An 18,465-nucleotide genomic window follows, 5' to 3' on the forward strand; every position below is an offset into this window, starting at 1 on the left:
ATTTCATTTCAGATTGTTTGTCACTTTACGAACAAAATGTAAACTAAACAATGGCACACGAATGGCTCTAAAGTCTGACCTCATCCAAGCATATGGACGTGATCCTAGTTTAAACTCATCATGATGTGATTGTTGGAACTAAAGCATCGCCACTAAAATCTTCATATGCGCCGAAAGGAGCGATTAATGGATCCATTTAGTTTTTCCTCAACAATGTATGCCAGGCAATTTGCTCCATATAAGTTAACTAAAACAGAATAAATACTTCAGTTTGTAAAATAAAATGCTATACATTATGACAAAACAATAAATTAACGACTATATTTAAGACATTTTTGTTCATATGATGGCAACGTTTTCCTGTAAGACGTAGCTGGGGGTTTGTTTTTATTCACCAGCAGACACTGACGCTCGCTGTCTTGTTGCGGCTGTCTGTCTACCAGTAACCGCAGCGCGTCTCACTAAACGGGCGTAGTGTTGTCGACTCGCCAGCTGCTAACTCGGCAAACTTTAAGAATATTGGCATTCAGCGCTGCAGGGGAAATGGCATTATAATGGTTTTCAAAACAACCTCATTCGGACGTCGCGTCTTGGTGTTTGGTGTTGCCTTTAATTGGCTAGCTTTTAGCTAACGCGGAAGGTATCTCCAGGGAGTCATCAATGATCAGCGTGCATACTGCCAAGAAATTGAGCTAATTTCTGCAAGCATTTCCATCGTGGTTTAGGATGTCTAAACGCACGAGGAACACGGAGGTGTGTGCAGACTGTTGCGTCCCAGGTAAGTGAACATTGTAGTCGACCGGTCAACATTAACCCGACCTTTTCGATACATTAAGTGACGTGTGGATTCTTGACAGTCTGTCCACAAGTATCACACCCCATGATTCTGATTCTAATCGGATTATTGGTACTCTGCCCACCCATGCACGCTACTGTCTACTTAACTCTTAACTCTACAATGTGACGAGTTTAATGTATTTGACATCTGAACTCCCAGAGGAGGATGCTATTTGACCTCAAGCGGTCGCTTCCGGTCAGTTCTTGTTTGATTTGAGCAATCGGACTGTTCATTTGATCAATACTCAAAAACTTACGGTCTGCTGCTGGGTTTGATCAGACTATATACCATGGAACATTTTTGTTAATTCATTTCTTCAATGAATCCATTGCCTCTTATTCTTTGTAATGCGAGACACAATGATCCCATTTTAATGTGACTTGTTTGGTTGCACAGATTGGATAGTATGACTCCACTGGAGTTGAATACCATATCCGATCTTAGCATTTTCCTGAATGCATTGTGAAAGAAAATGTAGCAAAGTATTTCAAACCAAAGAACTACTGTAGTTGAAACCCATTCCTGACTGTTAATACATTCATTGTAGTGTGTGAAGTCCCCTTTCTATAGTTGTGACGTGATGTTTTTCTGCAAGCACAGGAAGCCAAACAGGATGCTTACTGAATTGACAAGTGTTTCCAATACGGAAGTCTTTTTCTGAGGGGGGATATCCTGTTAAAATTATACATTAAAACACAGACGGGATCAGAAGTGAAAATATATGTAATTCCTTAGGTTTTAGTACCCCGCTTTGCTGCTCATCTTGCCATTTTATTGTGTTAGGTTTCCACAGCAGCTGGCCTCGCTTGCCCCTCCCTTGTAACCGTGACCAGTTGTTGGCTGTGAATATTTTTAGATTTTCAAGATCTGCTATCAAATTTAGAAGCACTTGTAAAGGCCCACCAGCAGAGAGGTCTTGAAGGACAGTAGTTTGGGTGAAACTCTTCAAAGTACAAGCAGGCGCCATAATGTGGCTGACTAGTACCCCCTGCAGCTGTTCCCACTACACTTCAGCTGCTCTCCTATCTCAGCATCCGCCAATCACATGGATTACAATTTATTGGCTGGAGTGGAGGGCAGTATAAATTTACTGTGTTTAGAAACACACATGGAATTAGAGAAAGTGTGTTGTGCAGGTCAGAGTGGTAGTGAGTCTATATGTCAAGCCCTAACATCAACTGTCAATGTTAATAAATGGATCTGGATGAAAATGAGTCATTTCCAATGAAGTGTAGTGTGCCAAGGTAAATTTATCATACACACATAATATCACATGCGTTGGTGTCCAGTGATTTATAGTGACAGGTAGAGCAATCAAATGCTCTAACATTTCAGAAGAAAACTTTGTATCTACCCGTTGCCAATTGTGTAACTAAATAAGTCATGGATTCTTGCCTTTCAACTTTGTATGTACAATTAAACAGGTCCAGATTTCAGACTGATTTCGTATGAGCAAATTGAGATGAGATTATATTCATAATTTTGCACCTTTTTTTGTTTGGTGATGTGACGAGAGATTTTTCCAATATGAAAAATCAGTTGGATCAGTAGAAGTTGGGAAATACTGCCAAATATTGTAGCTATCCACTTAATGATGTTTACGGGTGACAAATATATGAGCTCTGGACAAACCTGCCTCTACTCTGTTCCTTATGATAATAACATTCTAAGAGTTTTTTTTTTTTTTATCAATTTGTTGTTGTAAATAATTCGTTATCACGTTCAAAAGAGGCTAGGCTGTAGCTGCTTATTGCTTTTGTATATTGTGTGATTTGCCCAAGGAGCACCCTTTAAAATTGAAAAAAAAAGAAGAAAAAGGCTTTGCACTCGTTTGTAATGGATGTCTCTATTTTGCATCTCTCATCGAAACGGAGTTAACAGCGAGTAAGTGTTCTGTTCCCCCCGCCTCGCAGAACCCCGCTGGGCCTCAGTGAACAGGGGGGTGTTGATTTGCGATGAGTGCTGCAGTGTTCATCGAAGTCTGGGCAGACACAGCTCTCAAGTCCGTCACCTGACGCACACGCCATGGCCTCCTACACAGCTACAAGTAATTCTTACTCTTACTTGTGTGTCCAAACCTTTGACTGGTAGTGTGCATACAAGTGTATCCGTTTTTGGCTGAATTAGAAATTGTTACTGCATTCTTCTGAATGGCTTTCGGGGAAAAAAAACGAGTTTTATATTTCACCTAGATGGTTCAGATGTTGTACAGCAATGGCGCTAATTCCATTTGGGAGCATTCCCTTCTGGACCCAGCATCTGTGATGAGTGGAAAACGCAAGGCCAACCCCCAAGACAAGTTGCAGTGAGTTGTTCTTATTTTAAAGCGATGAACATTTTCCTCCTCCTTACTTGTCTCTCTATGAACTGTTGTATCTCGTCATGTTCCCGATAGCCCCAACAAGTCCGAATTTATCAAAGCCAAATATCAAATGCTGGCATTTGTCCACCGGATGCCTTGTCGGGAGGATGACAGCTCAACAGCCAAGGATCTGAGTAAGGTGAGGAGAAATACTGCCGCGGCTCACAAGGATCAGTTGATTGGCAATGTAGGTTGTTTTCTTTTTTTATTCTTTTTTTTATTGCAGCAACTTCATTCAAGTGTTCGCACTGGAAATCTTGAGACCTGCTTGAGGTTGCTCTCTCTGGGCGCTCAAGCAAACTTCTTTCACCCAGTAAGATTCCCGCCACTAATAACCTAATTTCATTTTTAATCCTAAATCACCTTTTATCCAAGTAGTATTGAATTTAAAATTAGACTCACACACATGTTCTGTCTGATTTGGTCTCTCACATTCTTTTTCTTCAAGGAAAAGGGCAACACTCCCTTGCATGTGGCAGCAAAGGCAGGGCAAGTCTCTCAAGCTGAACTGTTAACCGTTTACGGCGCCGATCCCGGAGCCCCTGATAGCAACGGGAAAACTCCCATTGACTATGCGAGGTTGGCCACCTGGTTATTACGCTCACACAAGTCTTGTTGGTTCCGCTAGGGTTGTAATGCGTGTCACCTTAGGGAGGCAGGCCACCACGACCTGGCAGATAGACTGGTGGAGATTCAGTACGAGCTGACGGATCGGTTGGCGTTCTACCTGTGTGGGAGGAAACCAGGTGTGCTGCACCTTTCAGTGATCGGATAAGGTTCAAATCATGATGCACATACAATAAAAAGTAGAAAACACTGTTCATCATTCAGGTATTATTGTCAGCAAGGTGATTGAAGGTCATGAAAAATCGAGCCAAGAATGATTTTAGATTAGACTGAGTCAAGGCAGTTGATAAATCAGTCCTCTCAGAAATGATATTGAAGCAGGAATTCAAGCTTACTTTAGGTAATCTGTCAAACTACGTGACTTTTCCTACTTTTGAATTTGAGCTCTATGTACACAAACATTCTTCTTGTTCCTTTAAGATCATAAAAATGGGCCGCACTTCATCGTTCCTCAAATGGCCGACAGGTAAGCGAGTTCAACCAAATGTTTTCTCACTGAGCGACTTTAACTTAGCTTGAAACTGCAAAGTGAGGCGGTTGCCTCAAACAGCCAAAAGTTGCCTTTGCTCTCAAGTGGCTTGTTGGGACTCGCTGAAACATTGTCAGAGGAAGTGGAGTACCTCCAAATATGTCACACTTAACCCTTTTAGACCTTTTTTTTCTTATCACAGAACTAGCGCAAACATTTAAATGTTGTTGTTTGATCTTTTGTTATGCATTCTGTCGGTGGATTAGGAACACGTAAGTGTGATCAAGTGGCATGTCATGCACATCAATATTTGACCTCAGGCTTCAGCAGGATGTTGATTGAAAAAATATCTCACTGTAGCAGTTTAGATCTATCCGAACTGGCCAAGGCAGCAAAGAAGAAGCTGCAGTCGGTAAGTGATGGCATCACCCGACTATTTTATTTCCACTTTGTCTCTTTCCTCCTTAAAAGTCCCAACTTTGTGACTCTTTTGTAGCTGAGTAATCATTTATTTGAGGAGCTGGCCATGGATGTGTATGATGAGGTAGACAGGCGAGAAACTGACGCAGGTAAGGTTTTCTGCAGAGCCGGTTTTCACATTGATCTTTATAATGAAAAGCACACTGAATTGATTTGATTTGTCACACTCTCTCCAAGTGTGGTTAGCAACGCAGAATCACAGCGCCCTTGTGACTGAGACGACTGTGGTGCCTTTCCTTCCCGTCAATCCAGAATATTCATCCACAAGAAACCAGGCAAGTTTGCGCCCCAAAATGCATTCTTTCCCTCTTCCCATACTGACCACATATGACACAGAATGAGCTGTTGTTATTTTTCTCTTTTAGGGACGCCAGAAACTTGCTCGATTCAATGCACATGAATTTGCAACGCTTGTGATTGACATACTCAGCGATGCAAAGCGGAGACAACAAGGGAATTCAGCAGCCAGCCAAGGTGAGTAATTAAAACCTTCTTTCGACCAAACTCCACAGTTTTAGTGTTATAGATTTTTTTGGGCAGGGCAAAAATTGTGAATGGGTACTGGAGTACTGTACCACCAGCCGCGGAACTGAATTCCATTCGATATGTTGACAGATGGAACACAAGAATGTTCTCAAAACAAGTATTTTCTTCTTGTAATTGGATGTACAAAGTTCTACATTATTCACTGTCCCATTTTCTTTGTTGAATCTATTGCAGCGTCTAGTAAATTATCTACAAGCGCTGCGAATTCTAATTTGTCCCTTTTCGTTGCAGACGATGTGGAACTCATACTGAAGAGCATGTCCGGCCGGCCGTGCAGTGACAGCCAGGACAACGACCAGCCCGATTATGATAGCGTAGCGTCCGATGAAGATACAGACCAAGAGCTCCCTTTAAGTAAAGGCGATCGGACAAAGGTGAGGTGCTTTGCCTTTCTCGCCGTGAAACCACGAGCGTCACCATCTGATAATCTTGTGGACAATTCCAACCATGGGTGCATTTTCTGACCCCCGCAGAGCCTGGATTCGGACCTCTCCGACGGCCCCATCACCATGCAGGAGTACCTGGAGGTGAAAAACGCTCTCTCGGCCTCCGAGGCCAAAATCCAGCATCTCCTGAAAGCCAACAACAACCTGAGCGATGAGCTGCGACTGATGCAGAAAAAGGTATCCGCCGGGCTCCAACAATAAGATCACTAACATCACCGAGGGCCAGGACTGAGTCAGGGTGGGGGATCGGTGTCGGGGGCCACAGCGGCTCAGCCCGTGCCTTGTAATTAGGCCGCCCGTGCGTGAACGGGAAGGCCGCCGTAACACCCTCCTGCTCCACCCTCCCTCTGTTGTCGGCCAGCATGCTCACTCACTCGTAGTCAACGGACGAGGAAATCACTCCGGCTCATTTCACAGTTGATTTTATTTTTATTTTTTTTTAATTTAAGAATGTTGTCCAATTACTAACACGAATGTTTTAAAATGCATGTTTTTTGTTTCTTTGAATTCATTAGATAGGTGATAATGACTAACTTCATTTGTATGAGTGTGCCTTGCTTCATCACATTATTGTGTGCTCTCGGTAATGTTTATTTGTCTTCCGAGTGGTTCATAGAAAATACAGACAATGTAATTTTAGCAGTTTATTTTTGTCGGGGTATTTTGCAAATGATTGATTAGGGCCCTAGAATCTGTGAAAAAAAAGTGATTTACCTTTTTACTGCTTGGGCAGAAAAGGCAATTTACTTCCATAAATGTGATAGAGGCCATTTTTATTTGTACTGTAAATATTACAGTAGTCTATTATTTTAGTCTCCTCAGCATAGAAATATTTCAATCTGGTAAACACATGATAGTTTTGTGGTCCTCTTTTTCTTCCCAATGTTCAACGTCAATCCATTTCCAGTACAGTGCGATTGTAGTGACGCACTCCAGTATAATCAAGAACATCAGTGACAACAAAAAGCTCTTTTTTGAGTCAATTCCCAAATCTCCATTGCTGCCAACGCTTGATCTGTAAACGGCACCTCTGATTCCACCCCCCACCTCGCTCGCTCGCTGCGCAATCCGTCCTTTGCTTGCTTACCACTGGCCTTTTTTCGATGTGAGCATAAACACTCCTGCGACTTGAAGGCTTGCTTTGCTGCGAGCGCCTCTTAGTGTGTTGCTGACCGTCTCTTCCAGCTGCAATGTCTGCAAAGCGAGAACACCTCTCTTAGGCGGCAGGTCACAGCCAATATCTATCAGATCCCCAGCACGTCAGACTATCCCGACCCCGCCAGTCCTTCAGCCCTGAAACGCCGGCAATCCGCTCGGGCCAGTCGGCCCATGTCTATGTACGAGACCGGCTCGGGCCTGAAGCCTTATCTCCCTAAAGGGGAAAGTCCTTACCCAGAGGAGGCTATGCCCACCCTGCATCCCTTCCCACCTCATGTAAGTAAGACCTGTTCCCTGCATTCCTTCGCCTTTTCCTCCCCACTGGCCCCATTTCACCTCTCAGCGTTCTCAATTTCCTTTCTTCCCCCCCCCCCCCAACCCCTACTGTGAGCATCTCTAAAAATCACAATCACATCCTCTCACACCTCATCTTGTTCCGTTGCAAGGCCAGGCCATTACATCTGTTGTTTACTGGTGTGCATCGTGTCTTTTTTTTATTTTTTTTATAGACATTAATTAGTTGTACACTGGCTTGCAGATGGTGTTATCGTGATTTTATATCAGTTTTGTACTGTCTTCTCTCTTATGTTGATGAAGCATTAAAACAACCATACAAAGACTGTGTTTTTGTACTGCATGACAAACTCATAATCTCATCTACTTTTCTTTCTGTTTGGTTCCAATGAAGGTGCTTTCTCTCAGTTGATTGCAAAACTTTGAGGAAGCATGTGTTCGGTAACAAAGAAAAGCGCAGCGGTTTTATTTTTATTTTGTTAAATTAGGATTTAACAATTGTTTTTCTTAGATTTTTTTTTTTTTTAAAAAGTGCTTTAGTTGGAAATAATTCATCAATTTTTAGTTATAACAATTTAACAAGATCTTTGTCTCCCTAAAATGTGATTTGGACCACATGTTTAGAAGGAAAAGGGCGCTTTTGTGACCACCTCTTCATCCCTCCCCTCATTTCCGTCCACCCTGTCCTGGTCCAAGGATGAAAGTAATCTAAAGGTTAAGTACTTCCTCATGTGGGGCTCACCTTGCAGGACGCAGCGAGTCCACTGGGTGCTTTCATCACCTTTTTCCTCGCCTCACTCGTTATTGATCTCTGCTTCCTGCCTGCCAATCTGCATGAGACCACTTCCTCATCAAACACCCGCCTTAATCAGCGTCACACTCACTGGATGGCTAAACAAATGCTCGAGGAAACCAAAACAAAATTGTCATTTTGAGTAGCGTTGAATTCAGAAAATGTCGTCACTATAGTGACAAAGGTCTGTTTAAGTCATTGTTATTAATTCTACACGGCAAACGACAACGCTAAATATGATTTACAGTATTTTTTACCTGTACATGGAAAAAAAAAATTGGGCAATTCGACTGAACATTTGAAGTTTTGCTCAAAGAAAATTGGCTTTCCCGCATTTTCAACAAAGACGTTAGGAGTTTACAGACCTATTGTCCCCCAAGTTGTAAATATACGTAAAAATAACTTGGCAAATTGTAACAACTTGCTTGCTTTGTTGTGCTAACATTGTCGCCATAAATGTCAAAATTTAGCTTTTAAAGTTGCTTCAACTAAAATGTCTGTTTTAGCACCACAAAACATTTTTTACATTGTATGAGATCATCCATTGTGACTGAAAAATATAAGATATATAAATAAGATTAAATAGTAATTTTCCTAGTTTCAGCATTCAAGCAACAGTGCTGTTGTCGCCAACAATGCAAAACCTTTTTGCACAGTAAAGCAGCCCGACCCGTTTCCATCTGGTAATGAAGTGATGATCCAGGAGTTTGTGGCTTGTGTCTAAACATATCTGCTATAATTTCATATTCTGCCAGGAGCAGCTTTTGTGCCTCACATGACTTTACAAAGACAGTGAAAATGTACCCGATACTGTCTGCGAGGTTGGATTGTCTCTGTTAATTTTCTTGTTTTGATGGTTATTTTTTGAAGCCATCTGGACTTTGTCATCCTCATCATGAGCTTTCTTCACAGTCCCCTCTAGAAGAAACAAGCCTTTGTTTCACAGTTATGTCATCATTTGTTTTTCTCATTTTTGCTGTCTCTAGATGAGGGTTTCAGTCGTATTTATTCTGGCAAAGTGCAAACTTAATTGGTTAAAGATGCCGCATAGCAGTTCCCCCCCTAATATTGTGTTTTTAAAAAAAAATCATTTTCCATTGCTGTCAGCGACTGCACTTACTTTCTGCAGACTAAACAATCTAACCGTACTAATTATCATCGTCGAAATGGCTTCAACATTGTCCACTCTTGCTTCACGGCCTCATTAGCCTGTTTCAGATGTTTTCTGCAATAGCTTTTATGACAGTTGTGATTTGGGCACACTCTTGTTGGCAACAAAAAAAGCACTGCAAATTACAGTTGCTTTTTATTTTTTTAGATGGGTGAGTGTGATGCAAAACTCAACTTGTGTTTTCAGCACAGATGTTTGTTTTCTATTACCAATGACGCGCCGCATCGATCGCTTCCTCTGCAGGCCTCCAAGTTAGAGAAGCAGAGCAGCATGCCTGAAAGCGACTATGACAATACATTCAATGACTCTGAAGTGGACGATTCAGGGTAAGAACTATGACGACATCAAAATGCCCTGTCGCCATTAATAAGTACTTGGCTGCAAGCGGTAAAGTTGTGTTCCCTCTGTAGTCCGTGCAGGAGAGGAAGGTTGAGGAGCAGTGGCCGGTTGGGTGAGGGCACTTCCATCCCCGAGTTGGATGACGCGGAGGTGGGGTTGGACCCGGCGCTTCCCAGCACCGAGGACGTCATCCGCAAAACGGAGCAGATTACTAAAAATATTCAGGAGCTCCTGCGAGCGGCTCAGGATAACAAACACGAGAGGTCAGGAAGATCTGACGGGTTTATTCAAGTTCTTCTCTATTTCATTTCAACACCTCTCGCATCTCCCGTTATTTTGTTGAGTTTTTGTTGACTCTTCTGGCATCTTCACTCCTCTCCTCTCACCCTCGGGCCTCATGCCTGTCAGCAGGCCGTGTGAGCGCGAAGGCGTGCGCCGCCTCAGGCACAGTTTTGGATGTTTCAGCACTCTGATGCCCTGGGCTGAGAAGCCTTCCACTCTTCATCCGCTCAACCTACGCTCCCCTGATCCCTCCTCCTGGTACTCTGGCTTCTGTCCCTGCCTCCCAGGCACCGTTTGCTCGTCCTCTGCCTCCGCCCAAACTCTTAAATTGTGAATCATTAGCCACAAATGTTTCTTACCATGACGTGGTTCTGATTTATTCATTGTTTGGCTTTCATCAGCATGAGTTTGTCAGTTTGTTTGAATGACTATGCCTAACACAACATCTTCGTCTTTTCCACTTTTGTCATACTAAAACCTGATTCAACTAGTAGGTCAACTCTAAGCTACAATGTTGAATTGTTTTTTTTCTGGGTCTGATACTTTCAGAGTTCTTGAAGTGAAATTAAAGGGCACCTCAATGATAGTCAGGCTGCATCTTACCAGCAGCAATTGGTTACAGTTTGTGTCCATCTGCTGTGGGTGATTCAAAAAGGCTAAACAAAGAGGAAAGTCCTTTGTAGATGTATATTTTGAAATCAAATTTTTGTAGATGGTACATTTGGGGTTCTGTTTGAATTGAACTGAAATCTATTTCCTACAATATTTGTTGAGAGGCATCTATAAGTCCAAGCTCGGTTGAGTTTCTTATATATTGTTTCTCTTAGCATCTTTAGTTACAGCAATGGAACTCTCTAATGACAAATGTTATCTGCCATTTTGTATGAATATTTTAGAAACAGTGCATATCTAAAATGTGTGCTATTTTGCTTGAACTATTGAGCATGGATTTACAATAATTGAATTTACACTTGTGAATTTATGCATAGTACACTTGTTCAAATGAACCAATCGTGGTAATACATTGTTTTGCTCTCCCACAGCTTTATACCCTGCTCAGAAAGAATACACGTGGCTGTAACAGAAATGGCTGCACTCTTTCCAAAGGTAAGAACACTGGTGTCAGTTTCTGTTCCTTCAGAAGTGGCTAGTCAAGATGTCTAATCATGATGAATGTGAAATGGCTAGAAAATACAATAGCACATATTCAACTTACCGATACATACTCTACTTGTCTCCGTAGCGACCGCGCTCCGAGACTGTGAGAAGCTCTCTGCGCTTGTTGACTTCCAGTGCGTGCAGGCTTCAGAGCGAATGCAGGAAGGCGGTGCCTCCGGAAGGCTGCCCAGGACCGGACATGCAGCTTGTCACCCAGCAGGTCATTCAATGTGCTTATGATATTGCCAAGGCAGCCAAGCAGCTTGTCACCATCACCACTAAGGAGAACACCCACTGACAGGGCTGCAGCGCCATGTGCATCTCAGTCCTTGGGCTCGAATTTTTTTTTTAGAACTGGTTTTGTTTTCATCTTTGTGGTAATAATATGCATGCCTTTCAGTTTTTTAATTATTATTTTGATGGGACTTTTACCAAATCTGAGCTTTACAACAAATACTGTTAATTGCACAATTTAACTCAAGGTTAATTCATGTTCCACAAGTCCTCTTCTAAAAGCCAATACGATCAAGCACAGTAGCGGATTCATTTCACACGGCGCGTGAATTCCCAGATTACGCACGGTGGATGTGTCAGAAGTCTTGACGGGAGAATCGCCGCACCTTGAAAGTGCGCAAGCCCCACATGTAAAATAACTTCATCGCGAATGGGAGAATATGCTCCCAATTGTGCAACGTAGGGGTGTTGTTGTGATAATGAATACATTTTTGTCGCTATCTGTCGCTTGTGTGGTCCACCATTAGCAAGCTGACAAGAAAATGTTTCTACTCTACACTATGATGCAGTCCATGTGCCACTACAGTGTTGGCATTGTTACTAATAGTTGGAGCTGAAAACCATGTGTACGTTCGTCCGTCCACGTGTTTTGTGCTCTGATCTGTTTTGTGTTGTGAAACATTATCAGATAGAGCTGTTCATATCTGGGTTTCCTGATTGCGCAGCACAACTTAATGTATCTGTATGGAGTGCAGGGATGTACTGTACTGTATATGACGCAGCTGTTTAAGCTGCAATTTGGGGGAAAAAAAATAATTTTCTAAATAAATTTAATTTATTTAAAATGAACATTAGAAAGTGTTTATTCCATATACAATGCTAACAGTGTATTTGTTAAAAATGAGTTCTACAATTTGAAAGTACAAAATGTTTTTTTTCTTGAACACGTTTAGACTGCACACAAGCCTTTTCATAAGGCTATAACTGATGAATTTAAATGAAAAAAAGTCGTTTTGATGTTGCTCATGTCCACGCCACTCGAGGCTTACTGTTTACCTAAAATGAGGGGGGAAAAAGTTTAGTCAATCATTTACATACAAGAGTGAAAGTTTCCTGCCAGACCTCGTTGGCTGGATTGTGATTTTACCTTTGGCTGGTATGCGTTATTAATTATCCTCTGCTTTAGCTCCTCCTCCTGGATGAGGTGAACATCGTCCTCCTCCTGCAGGTCCTCTATCCTGCACTGCTCCTTCCACTGCTCTTGTAGCTGCTGCTCCTCCTTAAGGACACACATGCAATCTGCATTACATAGCTGAATAATATTGAGAGTACACAGTCACTTCATTCCATTTCCTCATCAGTAATAACAATTGGAATGGAGCAATCCAAAATCTGAGCACCGTTCTCTTGCACGTTTGCTCTTCTTTGGCACCGCTGTTCTTCCCTCTGCTGGTGTTCAGCTCCAACTCCTGGATCAGTTCTTCTCGTTTCCTCAGGGACTCTAATTGAGCCTCACGATTTTCTTGCTTTTTCAGCTCCAAATACTGCCGTCTTCCCACAAGCACCTTTTACAAAGCAAAAACAAGAATGCTCAGTTTGCCTTTTGACAGTGACAAATAATTAGTATTTTTAAAATTGCTTATTAAGGGACGAAAGCACCTCATGCATGAGTAGTTCTCTGGCTTTTCTCTCCTGTTCCCATATTGCTTCTCGTTGCTCCCACACACATTGAGCTTCCTCTCTGAATTGGAAGGTGCATGTAGAAAAGCAGAAGAAAGAAGGGAGCGTTTGGAATCTATTCATACAAGCAAAGCACCTTATGTACATCTTTGTTGCTTTACTTTTATTTAATTTTTTTGGCAACATCGCTTGCAGAGCTATCAAACAAATCAACAAAACGCATCATGATTTGATTTTCTCTGTTCATTACTGTTCAAGGTGCACTTTTAACACACGTTCAAACAGCATTACAAAATGGCTGACTCACTGTTAAATTTAGGATCAACTTTTGGAGAGCAGGCTTAACGCTGGCGCTCACCTATGGAGGAGGTCAAACTCGGCCTCCCGCTCTCTCTCCAGCTCAAGCTGCTCTTCAATCATACGATTCATCCAGGAAGCATCAGCAAAGACCCTTTCTCTTTGTGCCCCCGGCCTTCTAACCTGGCCTCGCTCTCCCTTCAGCAAGGCTGCCAGGATCTTATGATCAGACTCCTGGAGGGTATGAAAGCATACAGACGCCAACAGTTTTGAGTTTAACCATTTTTTTTTTTTTAGATTGATTAAAATGCAAAGTGATTTGGTTTCACAAGGCTTCAGGAGTAAAACTTTGTTGGCAACTCACCAGCTCTTCCTGCACCTGCTGCGCTCGCCTCCTAAGCTGGGCTCTATATTGTCGGATCAGGAAATTGCTAATTGGAGAAAGATTCGGAGATCTTAGTTTGCCACCACTTGAATACCTCTGCACCTAAAGAGTTTTCCTTACCGCTTTTCCGCTTTCTTGCGCCTTTCCTCATTTGTTCTCCTCTCAGCTTCCATATTTTCCAACTGCCATAGCTTGACCTGTAAAGTTTCTTCTTCCTTCTTAAGATGAGTTGCCTTGGCCAGGAAAAAAATGATTTGAACTTTAATCATATCATTTTTCCTCAACATCTGCTTTTGTAAATTCCCGAGTACCTCTTCTTCCATCAACTTCAGTTGTTCCATTTTTTTGTGAATCTCCCGTGACCTCTCACTCTCAAGTTTCCTGATTTCCTCTGCCTGTTCGATCTCCTCGATTTCTTTTCTTTGGGTTCTCTCACATTCTTTTGGAAAGCTACACATCTCCTGCGCCTTCACGTCTTGCTGCATGTTGTCAACAACAATTTACATTAGGAGCATGGCCGTGAGAATATTTAAGATTTGAAACTGAGCTCATAATTGACAAGAAAACTGATATTATGGCTGCGTTTCCTACCTGTTTCATTTCAGTCAATGGCCTTTGCAGCGGATTGACGATCTGATGTTGCTCTGAGGCCGTCTCAACCTGTGAACAAATTAAAAGCAGAAAGAAACTTCAGCCCCTGAACAGAATACATCTTTAAACATGGGAATGACAAAACTTGCCAACATGATTGTCATTCGTAAAACAGATATAGCATTATTTATCAAAGCCAGTGTAACAAGCATTGTCTAACATATTATTTTATTAAATCAAATTGTCTACCTGTTGCAATTCAGAGTTGCTTCTCTTACGGTGCTCCTTCAGAAGCTCCTGCGCTAGCTAGGAGTAAAAGACAATAACAATAAGCATAACACGCAGGCCGAAAGGAAATATGCTTCTAATAATCGATTTAATCAACCTTTTTTCTCCTCTCTTCTTCCATCGAGTGTCTAACATCTGCTTTTCTTCTCATCATTGCACATCTGTGAGGTACCACAAGATCCAGCTCTGCGTCCATTTGTTTTTGCTCCTCTTCAAGCATGTGCTTGAGTCGCATCCTGCGCTGTTCCAGATTGTTTATTCTGTCTTCCTCCATCTTCTGTTTAGAATATGCTGCCATGCTGGCAAAGTACAGACATGAGTTATTTCCCCCAGGATTCCACGTTTGCAAATTGTGCACTTATATAAGATGCTCTGTATTGAAATAGTCTAATGATAACACGTTTTGATGTTATAATTACTGATCACCAGCTAATTTGGTTCGTTCATATACATTAAAAAAAAAAAATCGATGCAAGCACATATTTGTTGTGTGCTGTTTACCTGTGTTCGAAGTAGTGCCGGGACGTCCACTCGGAGTGGAAATGGTTGATGACACTCAGGTCCCTGAAGTACTTAGCATCGAGGGCGCACTGCTCCCGCCTCCGGCATTGTTGTTCCCTCTTCCAGGCCAGCTGTATGCCAAGGTTCCGATACCGATGAGACCTATATGTGGAGAAGGCCGGCAGAGCCATGGACCTGCAAAGACACACTGATTAAACGACAAATGCTCCAGCCATCCCCTTTCCTCGCTCCATCTACGTCGCGTAGCCTCTGTTTCGCTTGTATACAACAAACAACCGTTAGCATAATTAACAAAACACGCAGAAAGTATATTTTAATAAACATCTAAATCTAAAACCGCATGGGGGTAGGCATTTTCTAATAAGTTCACTTTGGCCACGGGTTTGTAGTAAAACGCAAGAACAACTAAATAGACTTTACCGATGTCATTCGGGTTTTCACCGTTTGATTCTACCTCCACTTCCTGGTTACTCGCCCCCACGCTACTACGGAAAGCCAGACAGACCAAAGATAAGTGAACTAACAGAATTCAAATTTTCTGTGCGCGTGTGCGCGTCATCCAGTCTCATGGAGGTCACTGAAACTCTGTCAGTCTGATACATCACCTCTGAGTGGACAAGTGCAGACAAGACACCATGGCTTTGCTACTGGAGCACCAGTTCAGACCACTGCCTGCTGACAGACAAGTGGAAACCAGACCTTTTCTTGAGGCTGCCACTTACCTTCCACTATTCTTTGGTAAGTATGCTATCATGCAGGTTTAACTTTTGATATCAGGCAATGTTGAGTCTGTGCCCAAATTAGAAAAATATCATTTATTCTGTTTATGGATTTTAGATACTGGAGTGAATGATGTTAATTGACAGAGTGATGATAAAAAGTCATTTTGGTTTTTAAATTCTTCAAACTGTTTGGAATTGATCAAATGATCTAATTGGTTGATTTGTTCAATAGTTGCAATTAAACTGGTTTGGTTTTTTTCAAACAAATTCTTTGGATCGGATTTCTCTTCATCAAGCTGTCACCATTTGTTTTATCATGCATAATTTAATTCCCTGCCCTGGATTTGAAGTTGTGAAAATGATTAGTACGGTGTTATGTTCCGCTTGCCCATTCATCTGTGCAGGGCATCTTTGTGCCACTTCATTCTGTATTCATATGTCAAAGGTTCTCTTTAGAAATTGTTATGTGAAACCTTTTAGAGGAACCAAATCGGATGTCAATATTGAACACTGTCCCTCATTCTTTTTAATGACCCAGAAATGTTTTGGCCATGACCCATTACGGGCCCACTCAGTCATGAAATGAGGATGTGACTGGCACTGTCTGGTACGAATTTCCCATTTGTTTTGAGAGATTATACCGCAAATTTGGGTGCCTGATAAAGGTTTAAGGCATTTGGGCCAAATTCAGCTTTTTCATTCATTCCTTTGGCCTTTTTTTTTTAAACAAGCAAAGCAGCACATTTGCAAAATTGCTCTGAAGCTTGTTGACTTATTGGAAAAATTAAGTCAAATTCTGCTGCAATTTCCAAACAAGATGTGCCTTCATGAACGCAACGGAAAGTATTGTTGACAGCTGCCTGTGAGTTGAGGAAGCACCATGTGGGGTCCACAGATCTCATTGTTCACTTTCCTGACACCAAATACTGCACCCGTCTAGTAGGCTAATTAACAAACAACTCATGATAATACTGTACTAATGGGTCCATGAAAAGAGACACTACAGTGGCTCCATTCTGAGGACTGTCCTTGATACCATACTATACATTTTATTTGAATCTGTTGATTATTGATAACTAATTGTAACATTATATTTTTGAAATGGACAAGCTAAAATTTACAAAACTTTATCCTAGTTGTTCAATGAAGTATGCAGAAATAGCACATCATTTTATGGAATACAGTCATTCTTTTGTAATACTTTTAGAATGAATGCAAAGTGCAAGTTCAGTTCTCTAAAGTTTTGGATACTATGTGTCCCCAGACTGCCTTGGCCCGACTATCTTTGCACCCATCAAGTCCGACATATTAACAAATATTACAGTAAGTACAAGTGCTTTAATAAATGTAAGCACATGTAATATATTCAACTAATGTATTTCTACCACAGTCATACTGTACTTTATGGCAGGGAGTCCTATTTTCTTACTCATACTACAACACATACACTTTGAAGCAGAACGTCAGTGAGTCCATGCAGAAGATCATAGCGTGCAAAGACGTAAAGTTGGTGATCACAAATCACTGCTGTGGAGAACGGGCACTTGGAGTGTGATTATTTATGTACACATGTGACAGTGACACCCTTGTGAGTGAATCACAAATACGACATCTAAAGCAGCAAAGTTAGTCGAGCATAAAAATCTTGTCCCCCTTTGTACCTGTGTATTATTTTGTATCATACATAAACAATATCATCACTGTCGAGTGGAAATCTTCTCCGTTCATAATTATTCAGTTTCATCACAAATCGGTACTATTGGTCAATCCCCGACATGGGTCTGTTATTTAATGAGCATTATCCACTCGACAGCAACGATATATTTGACACATCATAACAAAATAACATATTTGTGATCAAATGTTTAGAAAATCAAGGCAGTCTATGACACCAACCCAGGACGCTTTAGAACCCTTCAACAGATTTTGGAGGTCGAAAAAGAAATGTATGGATCCCAATGGCCCAAAGTTGGAGCCACACTAGCACTCATGTGGCTGAAAAGGTTTGCAAGTCCAAATCACACGTGTAACATATTTCTGTGTACTGTAGCGTGATCATAATGTCCTTCCGTATCTCAAGGGGTCTACGCTTTATCCAATTGTTCCTTCAAAGTCTGCTTGATGGTGAAAAGGATGAAAACAACCCGAACCTCATTCGAGTCAATGTGACCAAAGCATACGAACTGGCGTTGAAGCGATACCATAGCTGGTGGCTTCAGCAGCTTTTCAGGGTGAGTTCTGGCATGCTGTAAAAGAATAGTGCATGATCACCCAGACATTACAAGCTCCTACACAAGAGCTTGAGCTGGAGCACAATCTCGCTGACTATCATATGTGCCTATTGATAATTTAGAGGGCTCACTTAATATGCATGCTTTTGGAACATGGCCGAATAATCCGGAGTGAACCCGTGCAAGCACGAGAGAACATGACAAGTCCACACAGGAGGCCCGAGTTGTGTTTTATACGTCTGACATTTGTGTTTGCGTCTAGGCAGCTTTGTTTGCTGCCCCATACAGATCGGACTTCCTGAAGGCCCTCTCCAAAGGCCGTGAAGTGAAGGAAGAAGAATGTTTGGAGAAGGTAAAGAAATTCCTGGTCAACTTCTCTGCCACAGTCGATGCAGTTTATGAGCTGTACAATAAAATGAATGCTGATGTTGACTACAGAGTTTGAGTGTGAAATAATCCTAAATCCTTCTGATGTGTTTTGTTAACACTTACTCGGTTTTAGCAATTTTAGTTATGACAAATGTACCACAGGTGTCTGTACACTTTTATGTA

General features: G+C 41.8%; 3 protein-coding genes across 11 annotated transcripts; 2 read left to right on the plus strand and 1 right to left on the minus strand.

The window, feature by feature from the left end:
• Positions 1-407: 407 nt before the first annotated feature.
• Positions 408-12,046, plus strand: git2a (G protein-coupled receptor kinase interacting ArfGAP 2a). Of its 9 annotated transcripts, none has more exons than XM_061278206.1 (21): positions 408-778; positions 2,752-2,885; positions 3,031-3,143; positions 3,234-3,339; positions 3,427-3,513; positions 3,649-3,779; positions 3,852-3,946; positions 4,248-4,293; positions 4,657-4,708; positions 4,793-4,865; positions 4,954-5,051; positions 5,142-5,250; positions 5,554-5,696; positions 5,796-5,945; positions 6,954-7,202; positions 7,845-7,934; positions 9,428-9,510; positions 9,595-9,786; positions 9,932-10,063; positions 10,849-10,912; positions 11,049-12,046. In XM_061278206.1, exons 1-21 carry the CDS (start codon positions 727-729, stop codon positions 11,259-11,261), a joined length of 2,412 nt encoding a protein of 803 aa, XP_061134190.1. In that variant the 5' UTR covers positions 408-726; the 3' UTR covers positions 11,262-12,046. The 9 variants fall into 9 exon arrangements, with proteins under 9 accessions (XP_061134190.1, XP_061134191.1, XP_061134193.1 ...); XM_061278207.1 differs by having other exon boundaries at positions 4,660-4,708; XM_061278209.1 differs by having other exon boundaries at positions 409-778; positions 9,935-10,063.
• On the minus strand, positions 11,390-15,535 carry tchp (trichoplein, keratin filament binding). The gene is made up of 13 exons (XM_061278216.1): positions 15,381-15,535; positions 14,940-15,134; positions 14,536-14,737; positions 14,400-14,456; positions 14,151-14,219; positions 13,871-14,038; positions 13,680-13,792; positions 13,539-13,605; positions 13,236-13,408; positions 12,857-12,938; positions 12,598-12,762; positions 12,345-12,476; positions 11,390-12,253 (listed from the first exon to the last, which is right to left on the minus strand). Exons 2-13 carry the CDS (start codon positions 15,128-15,130, stop codon positions 12,221-12,223), a joined length of 1,452 nt encoding a protein of 483 aa, XP_061134200.1. The 5' UTR covers positions 15,131-15,134; positions 15,381-15,535; the 3' UTR covers positions 11,390-12,220.
• Positions 15,507-18,358, plus strand: gltpa (glycolipid transfer protein a). Its single transcript, XM_061278217.1, has 5 exons — positions 15,507-15,698; positions 16,947-17,005; positions 17,552-17,685; positions 17,763-17,913; positions 18,176-18,358. The coding sequence occupies exons 1-5, from the start codon at positions 15,596-15,598 to the stop codon at positions 18,356-18,358; spliced, it is 630 nt and encodes a 209-aa protein (XP_061134201.1). The 5' UTR covers positions 15,507-15,595.
• The last annotated feature ends 107 nt before the right edge of the window (positions 18,359-18,465 follow it).

Source organism: Syngnathus typhle, linkage group LG5 (genome assembly GCF_033458585.1).
Source record: "Syngnathus typhle isolate RoL2023-S1 ecotype Sweden linkage group LG5, RoL_Styp_1.0, whole genome shotgun sequence".
In the NCBI taxonomy this organism is placed as follows: Eukaryota; Metazoa; Chordata; class Actinopteri; order Syngnathiformes; family Syngnathidae; genus Syngnathus; species Syngnathus typhle.